The sequence below is a fragment of the Mastomys coucha genome, unplaced genomic scaffold (genome assembly GCF_008632895.1).
Source record: "Mastomys coucha isolate ucsf_1 unplaced genomic scaffold, UCSF_Mcou_1 pScaffold15, whole genome shotgun sequence".
NCBI classification, from domain to species: Eukaryota; Metazoa; Chordata; class Mammalia; order Rodentia; family Muridae; genus Mastomys; species Mastomys coucha.
Window position 1 is genome coordinate 143,900,364 of NW_022196897.1, and position 13,727 is coordinate 143,914,090.

The 13,727-nt window shown below is 52.2% G+C and overlaps 1 protein-coding gene across 2 annotated transcripts in view; it reads left to right on the forward strand.

The window, feature by feature from the left end:
* The window catches only part of Vstm2l (V-set and transmembrane domain containing 2 like), a 31,440-nt gene that overhangs the window by 11,559 nt on the left and 6,154 nt on the right, over positions 1 to 13,727 (forward strand). Inside the window, exons 2-3 of one of the 2 annotated variants that reach the window (XM_031372570.1) lie at positions 9,707 to 9,876; positions 11,790 to 11,840. In XM_031372570.1, coding sequence (XP_031228430.1) covers positions 9,707 to 9,876; positions 11,790 to 11,840 — 221 coding nt within the window. The remainder of the gene's footprint in view (positions 1 to 9,706; positions 9,877 to 11,789; positions 11,841 to 13,727) is intronic. The other variant, XM_031372571.1, reaches the window with a different exon arrangement.

Below are 13,727 nucleotides of genomic sequence, written 5' to 3' on the forward strand. Positions count from 1 at the left end.
AGTTTCACCTCGACTGGAAATAACTCGGGTGGCTGGGCATGGCGGCACATGCCTTTGATCTCGGCTGGCCCTGAGGCAGGAGAAGGAAATAGGTGGAAACAGACCACCCTAATTAGATAGTGGCAGTGTTATGCCTCACAGCAATCTCTTGAGGCAGCTGCCGTCATCACTCCCATTTTATAGGTGGAGACACAGAAAACTGAGGTGCAGCATTACTGAGCACCTAGCATACAGTTAAGAATTCAAAGGTGCTCTTGTATTTGTATTGGTTGCGGCAACCTTCACACAGACACACACACACACACACACACACACACATACCAGGGTGGGCAGAGACCCCATTGTGTGAACGTACTCATGTATAAACCTCATCAATGAATAATTCTATGAATAATTCTAACAGAGAGCAGAGGGTGTTGGGGACCTACCATGCCCCACATATCAAACAGCTTCTTTGCCTTCATTAATCCATCCCCTCCTCAAAATAAGCCTTCAGCCAGTGCAGTGGATAGGAACCAAAGCTCAGAGATAGCCACACCTCAGGCTATAGTTCACACCCTTTCCTGGCACTCCTGGGCTCCCCACCCTGGCCCCTTATCTTCCCTCCTGGTTCTCTTCCCGCTGAGGCCAGCACAGCCATACTTCTGAGGACAGGGGCTGAGGAGCCTCAGGGTGCTGGGATGAGTTTGGCCTTGGATCAGATGGGACTGGAGACACCCACTGGGTATTGCTCGCTCCTGTGCAGGAGGGAAGCTGGCTCCCACAGGGATACACCCAGCTTGAGGTTCCCCATTTCATTCAAAATTCATGAATTCTGTGTTCTGCTCCTGCCTGTGTCTGTATACACGCACACCAGCTTTTTGAGCCATCGCATCCCTGCTTGGAGCAGAACAGACTAGAGGGTTTCTCCCGCTTCGGTTTTTGCCTCACTTATTCCAAGCACCCCAAGAATCACAAAGTGGAGGGGACACAAAGCATCGATGGCAGCGGCAGGCAAAGGCTCGGGTCTGTGGCCCAGTACCAGCCCAGCCTCAGAGCTCTAAGTGTGAATTGTGGTACTAGACCAGTGAGACAGAACCAAGCCAGGAAACTAGGGGTACTCACACTACACAGGGACCTATGTCTCAAGCTCCTTTGAATGGAAGAGAGTGTCTCTGTGTGGTGTCACTCTGGATTTAGCAGCAAACCTCTTGGCTCATTCCCCCTTCACCTGCCTCTCTGTTCGTGGGGCAGACTGGAGGCAGAGGCAGGAGCCCACAGCCGCCTTGCTGGCTGGGATTCACCAGGCTGCTTTGCCTAGTGCTGATTTTTACAGTTTCCATCTATGGATGGCAGGCAGAGCTGATTTTCCATTTATGGTGGTAATAAAAGTCTCCTTTTAAGCTGAATTTATTTAAGTAAAATGAGAAAGATGCTTTGAAAATAAATATTAAGTAAATAACAGCACCGATGGTACAGGCGCCTCGTGGAGGAGTGGAGGCCATCCTCCAAAGCCGGATGTGGAAATCTGCCTCTAGCAGGCCCTCGGCTGCTCCGTCTCCCCTCACCATGCAGCCTCGTCGGCTTGAAGTCCAGGCTTGTCCCTCTCAGCCGAGAGCCTCTTCCGACTCTCCACACTGATGCGTGCCTACCTTTCCTCAGGACTCTCTGGACCCCTCTGCTGCCTCTTCCCACAGTCCCCACAAACAGCCTGACAAGCCTGGAGGGGTGGGGGATGCCATGCCTCATGACCGATAAAAACTGAACACACCCTCAGCAGCACCTACGCTCTGTCTCAGCCTTTGTTCGTACAGTGGGCCCCGGCGTGCGTGTCTGTGTTCCGCTGTGTGCTCCTTGAAGGCCGGGTCTTTCTGAGACAGAGCCTTCCTTCGGGGATCGGGGGTCAGAGTTGATCTTTCTCGGTCCTCCTGCATCCAGGCAGCCATCTTCCCACTAGGGCTCACTGCGTGTGCCTTCAGCTGTCTGACAGGATTCCTCCCATCTGCCTCTCACAAGGAGTACACAGGCAGTCCTCTCACTTTACACACCTCCTCCTGGTGCCTGCAATCCATCAGGCTGAGAGAGGCCCAGAAAACTCCCCTGAGGGGATCCCAGCGGCACACACTGTCTCCAGGGAGGAGGGGCTCTAGTTGGAGTTACCTCCGCTACCCCACTTCACCTGCCTTTCTTTCAAGGAGTTGCCCCTCTCCTAAGAAGTGTGGAGTGAGAGGATTGGATCTGTAAAGGAGTATCTATTCCCACAGGGTTGGAGGCGGGGCATGGGAAAGGGGGAGGGGGAGGGGATACTGCTTTGGGTTAGGCACCAAGGAGCCTCCCTAGAATAGTCCCCGTGTCACACTTCCTACACTGAAAAAAGAGGGGGCTTAGATAAAATGGTGGGGGAATTGCCCAGCCAGCTCTGCAGCTGTGAGCTGACATTGTGCCTTCCTGCTCCGTGACCTCAGGCTCAGCCACACCCTCTGAGCACCAGGACTCTCCAGTGAAATAGACCGATGACTGTCCACCTAGCCGGGCCTGAAGGAAGGAGAGTCTCTTGTACAAACACTGGGATGTGAAATGGGTCTCCTGACTTTTATGCCACAGCAGGGGGCTAGCCCTGATGGCCCTGGGCCCTCTGAGCTTTGCTTTCTTGGGCAGCTTGACAAGGCTCAGTGTGGATTTGTGCAGGGGTGTGGCAGGAGCTGTGGCCACTGCATGATGAACCACTCCCAAGCATGATGGGGTTCACTAAGCACCTGCTGTGTGTCTGGTCCCATCTGGGTGGGCTGGGACCAAGCAGGAAACAGCTCGAATCCCCGCCTTTAGGAGCTTCAGTCTGATGATGGAAACAGAGACAAGCCCAAAGACAACAGGCTAGTGAGGAGGTCAGGAAAGCTATGGGCACATGGAGGGGACCTCACCGGGTGTGAACACCCCAGGAAGTGCAGCATGGGGGCATGGTCCAGGTACAAGCTATGAAATGTTTACTTAGAGGCAGCTACTATGACTTTAAAAAAGCCACTGGGGGCTTCTAAAAATGTAGTAAAACATTTAGAGCATAAATTTGTCATACTGATTTTTTTAATTTTTTTTTTCATTTTATGCACATCAATGTTTTGCCTGAATGTGTCTGAATGAGGGTGTCAGATCTCCTGGAACAGGAGTTATAGACAGTTGGGAGCTACCATGTGGTTGCTGGAAATTGAACTCGGGTTCTCTGGAAGAGCATCTAGTACTCTTAACCACTGAGCTATCTCTCCAGCCACATATTGACTTTTTTGTTTTTTTGTTTGGTTGGTTGGTTGGTTGGTTTTTGGTTTGGGTTTTTGGTTTTTGAGATAGGGTTTCTCTGTAAAGCCTTGGCTGTCCTGGAACTCACTCTGTACACCAGGCTGGCTTCGAACTCAGAAATCCACCTGTCTCTGCCTCCCAAGTGCTAGGATTAAAAGCGTGCACCACCATTTCCCGGCCATATTGACTATTTTTAAGTGTGTAAAATACACCGTTAAAGTGTGTCCAGTCTGCTGAGCTGTTGTCAGAACTATCCAGAAATGTTGTCAGTACAGGCAGGGTCTCTACCCTGACAGCAGCACCTTTCCTACTAAGCACAACCATGCATGAGGAGCTAAAGGGTGTAGTGTGTGTGTGTGTGTGTGTGTGTGTGTGTGTGTGTGTGCATGTGTGATCTTGGGCTCAGAGAGCAGGAAGACAGGCATGGTTGCCCATTCATGGGCAGATGAGTCCCTCAGGTGTGCAAGACCCCAGTGACTTCAGAAAGAGTGCCTTTTGGGTAAAGAGGCCACAACTGGTCACAGGGCCAGAGATGCTCCCTTGTCGCGTGGCGTCACGAGGCGCTGAGGATGCGTCTCTAGGGATGCAGGGTTGAGAGGTGGGGTTATTGAGCAAACACACACACACACACACACACACACACAGCCTTACGCCATTCCTCTCAGCAGTCCCCGCCCTTTTCCAGATAAAGAAACAGGATCAGAAAGGAAATGGACATGGTCCAGGTCGAACAGTGAGGGACAAGCTGACAGGACTGAAAGCAAAGCCAGAGCTATGTGGGTAGGCCAGGAGCAGACTAGAAGGGCCTGATGCTGAAGGACAGGACAGGCCTCAGCTCATTCATACCTGCCAGAAGCCAAAGCCTGGCTCAACCAGGCCTCAGCACCAGTCCCTGCAGCCGATGCCCGATAGGGCCTGGGGTTAATGAGTGTATTGCTGCCCCAATTAACAGCAGAAAGGCAGCCGATGTCACGCTCAATCAAGCCCCTGTTCCTTCTCCTGCAGAATCCTAATTTGTGGATGCTGGATTTAATTGTCTTCCCTGAGCTTCCCTGAGAGTCAGCCAGGCGGGTACAGGCCCTGGGGCTGGAGAACACATATACCCTTCCTCCAAAATCTATAACTACACCACTCCAGGGGACACGCTGTGGCCTCAGGAGGTACCTGATCTGGAAGGAACCTGGGGGTGGTTAAAGATGAGAGTGTTCACAGTTGAGCTCATGTCTGAGACGCCCCTGGGAGGCAGAGGGCTGGTGGGAAGGAGAGGGGCTTGGGGTGTGGAAGGGGGTGTTTAGAGATGATCTGGACCAGGCTCCCACTCTGAAGTCCTCTAAAATTGGGTTCACTTTAACCAGTGACTCACTCTGTGACCTTGGGAAAGTTGCTTAACCTCTCTTAGCCCCAGCTTCATCTGAAAAAAGGGGGACAATTAGGATGACAGTTGCCCTGTAGGGGGCACAGGGGCAGCCATCTTGGGTACCGGGGTGGCCAGATGTAGGTGGAGAGTGTGGTTCTGTGTAGGTGTGGGCAGCTCCTCGCTTTTCTTAGCTCCCTTTCTGTAGTCAGGTGGAGAGATGAGTGTTGGAGTTAAAGTGAGTGCAGCACTGGCTCATGGTGGATGGCAGTATGTGACCTGCAGCCATGTATTCCTCACCCCCCTAACACACACACACACACACACACACACAACTCTTCAGAGCCCAGCAGGACCCCCACCCTGCCTTTTCTCCCTCAGCTGGCTTGCTTTCCTAAGTTTCACCCCTGCCATCAGACTGTACCCAGCTCACCTCCTCTTGGAAGCTCTCCCAGATTGCCTCCTTCTTAAGGCCAGAGTACAGCCTTAGGATACATACCATAGTCCTCTCCTTGGAGTGGCATTGGGACTCAGCCCATCTTGTAGAAGGGCAAACTGGTGTTCATGATGGGGAGAGATTCTGAGATGAGAGCAGACCAGTCCGTTGGGCCAGGCTACATACAAGCTTACTGCCTGGCTCCTGGCCCAGTGCACTCAGGATCCCCTCATACACTGGACTTGAAGGCTGCTTGGAGCAATATAGCGCATGTGTTTAGGTGGCTGACTGTGGACAGGGGACTCGACGCTCTGTCACATGCACAGAGCCTGCTTCCTCATTTGTCTCTCATTTACTCTGCTTCTTCACTAGGAGGCTGAAACTGAGGGGGGTCTAAGGAGGCCCTACCACATCTGAACTTGGAGCCTCTGATAAGGCTGAGGGGGCCCAGAGCCCCTGTGGGGAGGGGAGCTGGTTGGGGTAGCCACAGTAATGGCCTTGTCGTCCTCTGACAACCCTCTCCACTGTGTGCTCAGGAGGGTGTGTGTACTGGGATTGAGACCAGGGCACACTGCCTTAGGGAAGTCTTCCTGATTGCCTCAGACTGGGCAGGCTGCCTCCGTGGCCTTTCTAGGCCTGTGCACTGATGAAACGCCCCACCTGCACACCCCACCTGCCTTCCAGGGTTGCAGATTGGCCAGCAGGGACTACTCCCACTTCTTTCTCTTTTTTGAGATAAAGTCTATTGTATCCAAGGCTGGCCTTGAACCCACCATTCAGCTGAGAATGATCTTGAGTTCTAATCTCCCTGTCTCCACTTTCTAAATGCTAGAATTACAGTCATCTGCCATTGTGCCCAGACTCTGTGGTGCCAGGGATCAAACCCAGGGCCTCATGCATGCCAGACCAACACTGAAATGACTTAGCCTCATTCCCAGCACGGGGCTGCCCCTTTGTAGAACAAGCTCTTCAAGGAAAAGGCAATGGATGCAGGAGTGTGGTGGCACAGGCCTTTAATCCCAGCACGCAGGAGGCAGAGGCAGGAGGATTTCTGAGTTCAAGACCAGCCCGGTCTACAGGGTGAGTTCCAAGACAGCCCTGGCCACATAATGACACCTTGCTTTAAATAAGACAAAAGGAAATAGCCCCGGCCCCACAGTATCTGAATGCCCTGAGAAGTATGTTATGGAGCAGGGGGTGGGAGTTCTTGGGAGTCAGGCTGTCCTGGGTTCAAATTTAACTCTACTGTGGTATGGGGGAAGGACTGTATCAGGTGGGGAGCCAGATACCCCCCTAAATCACAAGGACAGGCAAGGGAGTTCATCACCTGCTAAGACGTATCTGTACAAAGGCCATCAAACACTGAGGCCAAACTGGAGTATGCTCAGACTTCCACTACTTAGCAAGAAAAAAAAAAAAGAAAGAAAAAAGGTGTAAAATATCCCACTAGTAACTTTATTAAATGTTAAAATAATATTTTTGGTATTGATTTAAGTAAAATATATTATTAAAATTAATTTTAGCTTTAAAAAAAAAACTTCTTTCATGAGGAAACCAAAAAATGGAGTGCTCCTGTGACTCTCAATGCCATTTCATTCTTCCATGTGTGTTTCTGTTGGAAAGAGCTGTCCTAGGCCAGCACTGGGCCTGGGGTGGTGAGAGGTAGGTGGCCTGGGGTGAGCTCTGTCTCAGGATCTCCCACCCCAGGCCATAGGGCAGGGCTATCTCAGAGACTCAAAGACTGGGACCTGGTCTCATTAACCCTAACTGCTGGACCACTCAGACTCTGCTCTGCCCTCTCTGAGCCTAGAGAGAGGAACTGAAGGCCCCAGCCAGGGCTCCTGCTGCCCTCGTAAGGAGGTGGGTAAGGGACTGTGGCCAAGAGAGAGTAAATGTGGACAGAAGCATGGGCCTTCCTTGGACAGACAGAAGCATGGGCCTTCCTTGGACAGACAGAAGCATGGAACTTCCTTGGACAGACAGAAGCATGGGCCTTCCTTGGACAGACAGAAGCATGGGCCTTCTTTGGACAGACAGACAGAAGCATGGGCCTTCCTTGGACAGACAGAAGCATGGGCCTTCCTTGGACAGACAGAAGCATGGGCCTTCCTTGCCCCCCCTTTCCCCTTTCTACCACTGAGAGCCACTTAAATGACCCTCCCCCTCTTGCCTGACACCTGAGGTTGCTGGAATCTCACTTTTGGGAGGAGGGGGAGGCTCCAGGGTCATGTGTCAGGCCTGATGTGGCCTCCCTTGCCTAGCTCCAGGATCTTACACCTGCTCTGAGGGAGGGCAGGCAGTGCCACTCTCTGCTTTTTGAGTCTTAGCAGTGGCATGTTGGGTAGGCCACAGGTGAGTTCCCTACTGATCACATTCCTGGCCACCCGGATCTAAGGCCTGTGAACCCAGGGGCCACTTGTCTCAGAGCCATATTGGCTCCTCCTGGTGGCAGATTCTCTGGGACGCCCTTGGATTCTTCTCTGCTTGGCAAGCAAGATGTTGGCCACAAAGGCTTGGCCCAGGATCGTCAGGTGTGGATCATTTTCTAGCCAATGAGAAATATGGCTGACCTCCCACTGTGAACAAGGTTTTTCCCATTCCTGATGACTGATAATAGATATATAGATGAATAGATGATAGATAGAGAATAGTTAGATGATAGATGACTGATAGATGATAGAGATGATAGATAGACAGTAGGCAGACAGACAGACAGACAGACAAGTCAGAAGTAGCTATTACCTCCTGGAAGAACAGATAACCCATTAGCTGTGCCACCCAGGACAGTCACCATCCCTGTACACAAATGGTTACATTTAAGTGAATTAAAATCTAAAATCCAGGTCCCTGATCCACTCAGCAAACTGCCATTGGTGGTCACTATGTTAGCTTACATACAACCCAGCTTTCCCCTGTAAGGACTCGGGCTCCTACCCTAGGTGAGAAGATGCCAGAGGGGAGCAGGCATGGGGTGGGTGTGCTTTGTTAAAATAACCTCCAGCCTCTGTGCTGCATGGAAAGTCTTCAGGAAAGAGGGAGGGAGAGAGGGAGGGAGGGTGGGAGGCCAGCATGATAATGGTAGTTTAGCCCTGTGGCGAGGGACTGGGGTCTGGATATCCTCTGGGCCAGCACCCCATATTGTTTCCTGAAGGCCCAGTTGAGAGGGTTGAGGTAGAGAGCCCAAGGGGCTTGCCTGGTAGCCTGAGCCCTCGGCACAGGCCCTGAGCTGTGACAAGGCGGAGGGGTAGGGGGTGGGGGGGGGGGAGTGGAGGGGATGCTCTGTTGGCCCTACCCCTGCAGATGCCTGCCTTCCTCCGGCCCCCTAGGGACATACAAGGACAGCCCAGCTCTTGGGGTGGCCGCACCTAAAGGTAACTCACAGTACCCCACATGCCCGGGGTCCAGGCCGCGTTCTTTATCATCAAGCAGACCTTGTTTACATACCCAGGCTCAGCTCACCCTTCCCCTCTGCAGAGAAACAGGGAAGCTTTTTTTCCTTGCTTTCACTAGAAGCTTTGTAAACCTTGGTCTGCCAGGCTTTCTCTCGGCCCAGAGATGTTGCAGACATAAAGCTCCACACGGGTACCTTGGGCACAGCCGAGACAGAGAAGCCCCCAGGTGGGTGCAGGGACAGACCTGATCACGCAAAACTCCCATTGTCCTGTGGAGCGGGGTAAGGCCGATGCCCCTCGAATTCACTTCCCCACTCATGGCTCTCTCTTTCCTGGGAGAGGAGGCCCTCTGGGGCTAGGAGCGTCCCCTCTGAGATGGGCCTGAGGGACCATGTAGTCCAGGGGCGGGTGCTGACAGACATCGCATTCCTGGGGTGACCTGCAGTTGCTAGGCATCTACCATCTTCCTTCTGTCTGAGATAATCTCTCCTGAGAGGAGGAAGGCATACTAATTGCGTCTCAGACAGTTTGTTTGGGGAGAAAGAACCCGAGCACATGGAGGGGAGGGGTGTCAGGCCTGTGAAGTGGGGATGCAGCGTAGTAGTGACCTGGGGAGGGAGCCTTGGGGGAAGGATTGCTGCTGGCTCCTGGAACTGGTTGTTCTGGGACTTGACGGTGGACCCTGCAGGAACGCCAGGCAGGGTGGCTGCCTCTCTCCGTGGCTCCTCACTTCTGGAGCAGCCAGGCTGCTGACCACTGAACAAAGTGTTACTGGGGGCCCACAAAAGGGTGACTTGAAAGGGAGCTTTGATTATCCACAGGAGCCAGGCAAGAGCTGAGGAATAGCCAGAGCAGAGGGAGCTGGGAGAAGAGGTTGAAGAGGCAAGACCCCAGACAGAGGGGAGGAGCCTGACAGAGCCCCGCCCAGGAGGGCCCGCGTGTTGTTTGGGTGTATGCTGCCCAGGGGAAGTGGGATCCTAACAGCTGGGTTTGACTTAGAAGAGGGTGGGGTTGCCACAACCTGGGGCAACGTTCACCGGCTGGGCACTGGGCGGGGTGAACAGAGGAACCTGGAAGAATTAAATTTGGCAGCTTTCCTGATTCCTGGCCTCCTGACTCGCTTCCAAGTCAGGCGACCTCCATCACTCTTCTGCCCAGGTCCCCCTCAGCCTCTCGGACAATGTCTTCCCATTCATAGCTGCTCTGGTGCCAGACTCCTGTTTCTGAGCCCTCATCTGCCTGTTCCCCACACAGCACTCTTCACAGAGACGCCCCATGACATGACGGCCCGGACAGGCGAGGATGTGGAGATGGCCTGCTCCTTCCGAGGCAGTGGCTCCCCATCCTACTCACTCGAGATTCAGTGGTGGTACCTGCGCAGCCACCGGGACTGGACTGACAAGCAGACGTGGGCCTCCAACCAGGTAAGACCTTGGGATACGTTTCTCTGGGAGATGCTGTGGGATCTTGGGGACTCTGTATGTCGCATCATTGTCCTCTGCAACATCCTGCTGGCACTCCCTTCTTCCTGGGAGAGGTAGGGCAGGTGAGAGCCAGAACAATGGCCATTTGAGGCCCTCCCCTAGTGTCAGGTTGCATGAGGCCATTGACATGGGGCCTCCTTCAGGGTATGGATAAAGTGGGTCTCAGGGCACTTCCTATACCCTCCCCATAGCACAGGCAGGACTATGGCACTTTGTCACACAGTTTGTTCCAAGCACCGAGCTTACATGCAGATGGGCTCCCTGCACTGGAGCACAACATACACACTCAGCTCTCCACACATAGTCTACTGAGTTCACACTCACCACCTCTGACACACTAAGGGTTTTCTCTGGGAAACTGCACTTGCTAACGGTAAAGCAGGAGGGGCAGCCTTGACCTAGAGATAAGAGGGTGTGGCAGATAAGCAACCTGCCTCCTCTCCCTAAGGCTGAGTCATTGATAAGACCCGTGTCCCCCAAGGTGCCTTGGCAGGGTAAGGTGGCAGCTCAGGTGTAAATGGCCAGCTAAGCCATTTTCTGGCTCTTTATTTCCCCTTCAGTGTTTCCTAGCCTTCCCTCCCAAATGAGTCAAGTCTATTTCTGCTATGCATTCTAGGTCCACTTTTAAGCATACCTAAGACAGTAGCAACCTATACCTCTGTGTATACAGCGCGCACGCGCGCACACACACACATACACACACCCTCACCCTTGGTACAAGTCCATGGCAAACTCTGTCTTGATCATGGGGGTAACAAGTCCCCAGTATGTCAGCCTGTCACATGCAGATGTGGAAGATTCCTGGGGCCAGAGGAGACCTTTACGAAAAGATGTTTTGGGTATTTGGGGGATGTTTAAGGGTGTTCTTGGGTATTTTGAGGTGAATGCATCCAGGATGTGGCCAAGGAACCAACTGCATATGCTACGAACACATACAAACAGGTATGTGAGCTGAAAGTACCGGCATATTCCCAGAGGGAGAGCAGGCACGTACTTGTAGGGACATGCCACCCACACTCTTCCCTATTTGTATGTACACATTCAAATATGTGCATGGACACAGCCCCTTGATAGCCAAGCATCCTCAAGAGCCCAGATGCCCACATGGCTCTGTGGTTGGTATTACAAGCTCTCCTTCATCTCCCTTTGACTGCCCTCTCCTGCATTGCCAGTATAACCAAGCTGAGAGATCCAATGCCAGACCTCACAATCTCTCTCTATTTTTCTTATATTTATTTATTTATTGTTTTAGTTTCATGTGTGTGTATGCACCCTTTGAGTGCAAGTACCTGGGGAGGCCAGAAGAGGGCGCTGGATCCCTTGGAGCTGGGCATTAGGCACTAAGCCAGGTCCTCTAGAAGAGCAGCAAGTGTTTTTTCTTCTTCTTCTTCTTCTTTTTTTTTTTTTTTAAGATTTTGTTTGTTTTTTGTATATGATGAGTACACTGTAGCTGTCTTCAGACACACCAGAAGAGGACATCGCATCCCATTACAGATGGTTGTGAGCCACCATGTGGTTCCTGGGAATTGAACTCAGGACCTCTGGAAGAGCAGTCAATGCGCTTAATTGCTGAGCCATCTCTCGAGCTCATTAGCAAGTATTCTTAACTGCTGAGCCATAGCTCCAGCCTTTATATTTTTATTATCATCTTACATTTTGACTAGGATGTGTGTAAGTGTCTCTGTGAACAGGGTTCAGGGTGATATTTCCACAGCTGTAGAGACAGTGTACAGATGAGACCCAGCATCTCTGACCGTAATCCTGCCTGTCTTCTGTGTCCATGGTGTTTCTCCCCACCTCCACCCCTCACTAACACCTGTCTCTGCTCTCTGTTCCTCCCTCTCCACCCCCAGCTAAAAGCTTCTCAGCAGGAGGACTCGGGGAAGGATGCCACCAAAATAAGTGTGAGTTTTAATAATGACTTTCCACAAATGCTCTAATGGAAGATGCAGCTGTGACCAAAAAAAAAAAAACGACTTTTTTGGGGGGCTGGGAGGTGGTGGAGGTTGGTCCATTTCAGCAGGGAACTTGGGCAAGAACACTGAGGAAGTGGGAGGGGGACAAGGAAGTGCCCCAACTTGGTGAGGGTTTTTTGTTTGCTTGTTTTTCTGGGCCTTTTAGCCAGAGATTTTTCAAGTCTGTTGAATGACAGGCAGGATAAATGACAAGAGAGAGAAGACGAATTCTCCCCTGGTGGGCCAAGGCCAGGTGTGCCTCTGTGGTATTCCATGCCTGACTCAGCCCCATTTGTCACTGGGAAGCTACAAGGTCTCCTGAGGCTGAGTGCGCTCTTTTTGGCCCATCATGACTGATGCTGGAGCATCTCAGGGTCCCTGGGTGTGACTTCCCACCCAGGAGCAGGGACTCTAGGATCGGCCGGTCTTAGGCATCCCACTCCTTTGTGACACCGGACAGGGAGGGGTGAGCATCTGTCCATTTTACAGGCTGCTCAGCTGAAGCTGGAGAGGACCTGAAGTGTGGCTAGTGTGGTTGAGCTTCTTGTCATCTGCCAGAACCCAGGGAAGCCAGGGACACCAGGAGCTGGGATGTGACAGTTACTGTGGGGTTCTGAGTACCTGAAGCCCAACCTGGAAGAGACAGGAACTGTCAAGAAAGAACATACAATGGGAAAAGACACAGAGCAGAGAAGACTGTTCTGGGCATGCGTGCTGCCACAGAACCAGGCTGGATTGCTGGAAGGTTCACCAGCAACACACTTATGGTGTAGGAACCCACGTGTGTTGGGGCAACCTTTCCAATTGCCCTTTTGGCTGGGTCACCCACAGCTTCTTAGGGAATATAGGGAAACTCAGGGCCCTGAGGCCACCAGGATAAGTGAGGGCACTGTGGCCAGGAGGCCAGGGAGAAGGCTCCTACCGCCACTCAGGGGAGGGCTGAAGTCTCTCAGCAAGTGAGAGACTGGAGGGTCACAGTATCCCTGGTACCTTTTGGATGGGCAAGGAAATGACAGCCATTCATGATTTAAGGCTGCCAACCCTGCTCTCCTGCCCCCAGCCAACAGCATGCTCTTTTCTTGCCTCTGTACCCATCAGCCTCTCAGGCAGAGGTCTCCGCAAGTACCGATACAACCCCTCCAAGGACACTCCTCTCTGCCTCTACTGTGTCCCATTTCATGAGCTTCTTGGGGCTCTGGCAAAGAAAGAATTATCTAATTGATTGAGAGGATTATAATTCCAGGCTGCTTGCCTCATGAGAGGGGAATGCAATGCTAATTAGTTAAATAAAATAAATGTTCTCCGTGGGAGTGTGAAGTCACCCCAGCCATCTCCATAATCCTTGTACCAGCTGGGGCTTTGAGGTCTGGTCCCAGGCCCAGCATTTTACATAGCCATAGAAGCCGCCATGCTTAAATACACAGGCAGAGCAGACCACACCCAGGTGCATGCACAGCCTAGGTTCTTGACATCTTAGGAAATAGTACAAACTTTTCTTTTTAGCCTGCAAGGCTCTATGACCATTCTGCCATGCCTAGGGCCATCTGTTGCCTCCTGACCTTGGGGTTTTGCTTATGCCAGGCTCTCTGCCTAGAAATGTAGTCCTATCTAATCTCTCCCTTCATTGCTCAGCTGAGGGAGGTACCCTGGGCCCAAATTTGTTGCTTCATGTCAGTCTCCTCCAGAGACTGGATGCGCCTGGTTCACTGTTGCATTTCTGCAGCCCAACACAGAGCCTGGCACATAGTAGGTATTGTCTTAGTCAGGGTTTCTATTCCTGTACAAAACATCATGACCAAGAAGCAAGTTGGGGAGGGAAGGGTTTATTCAGGTTAC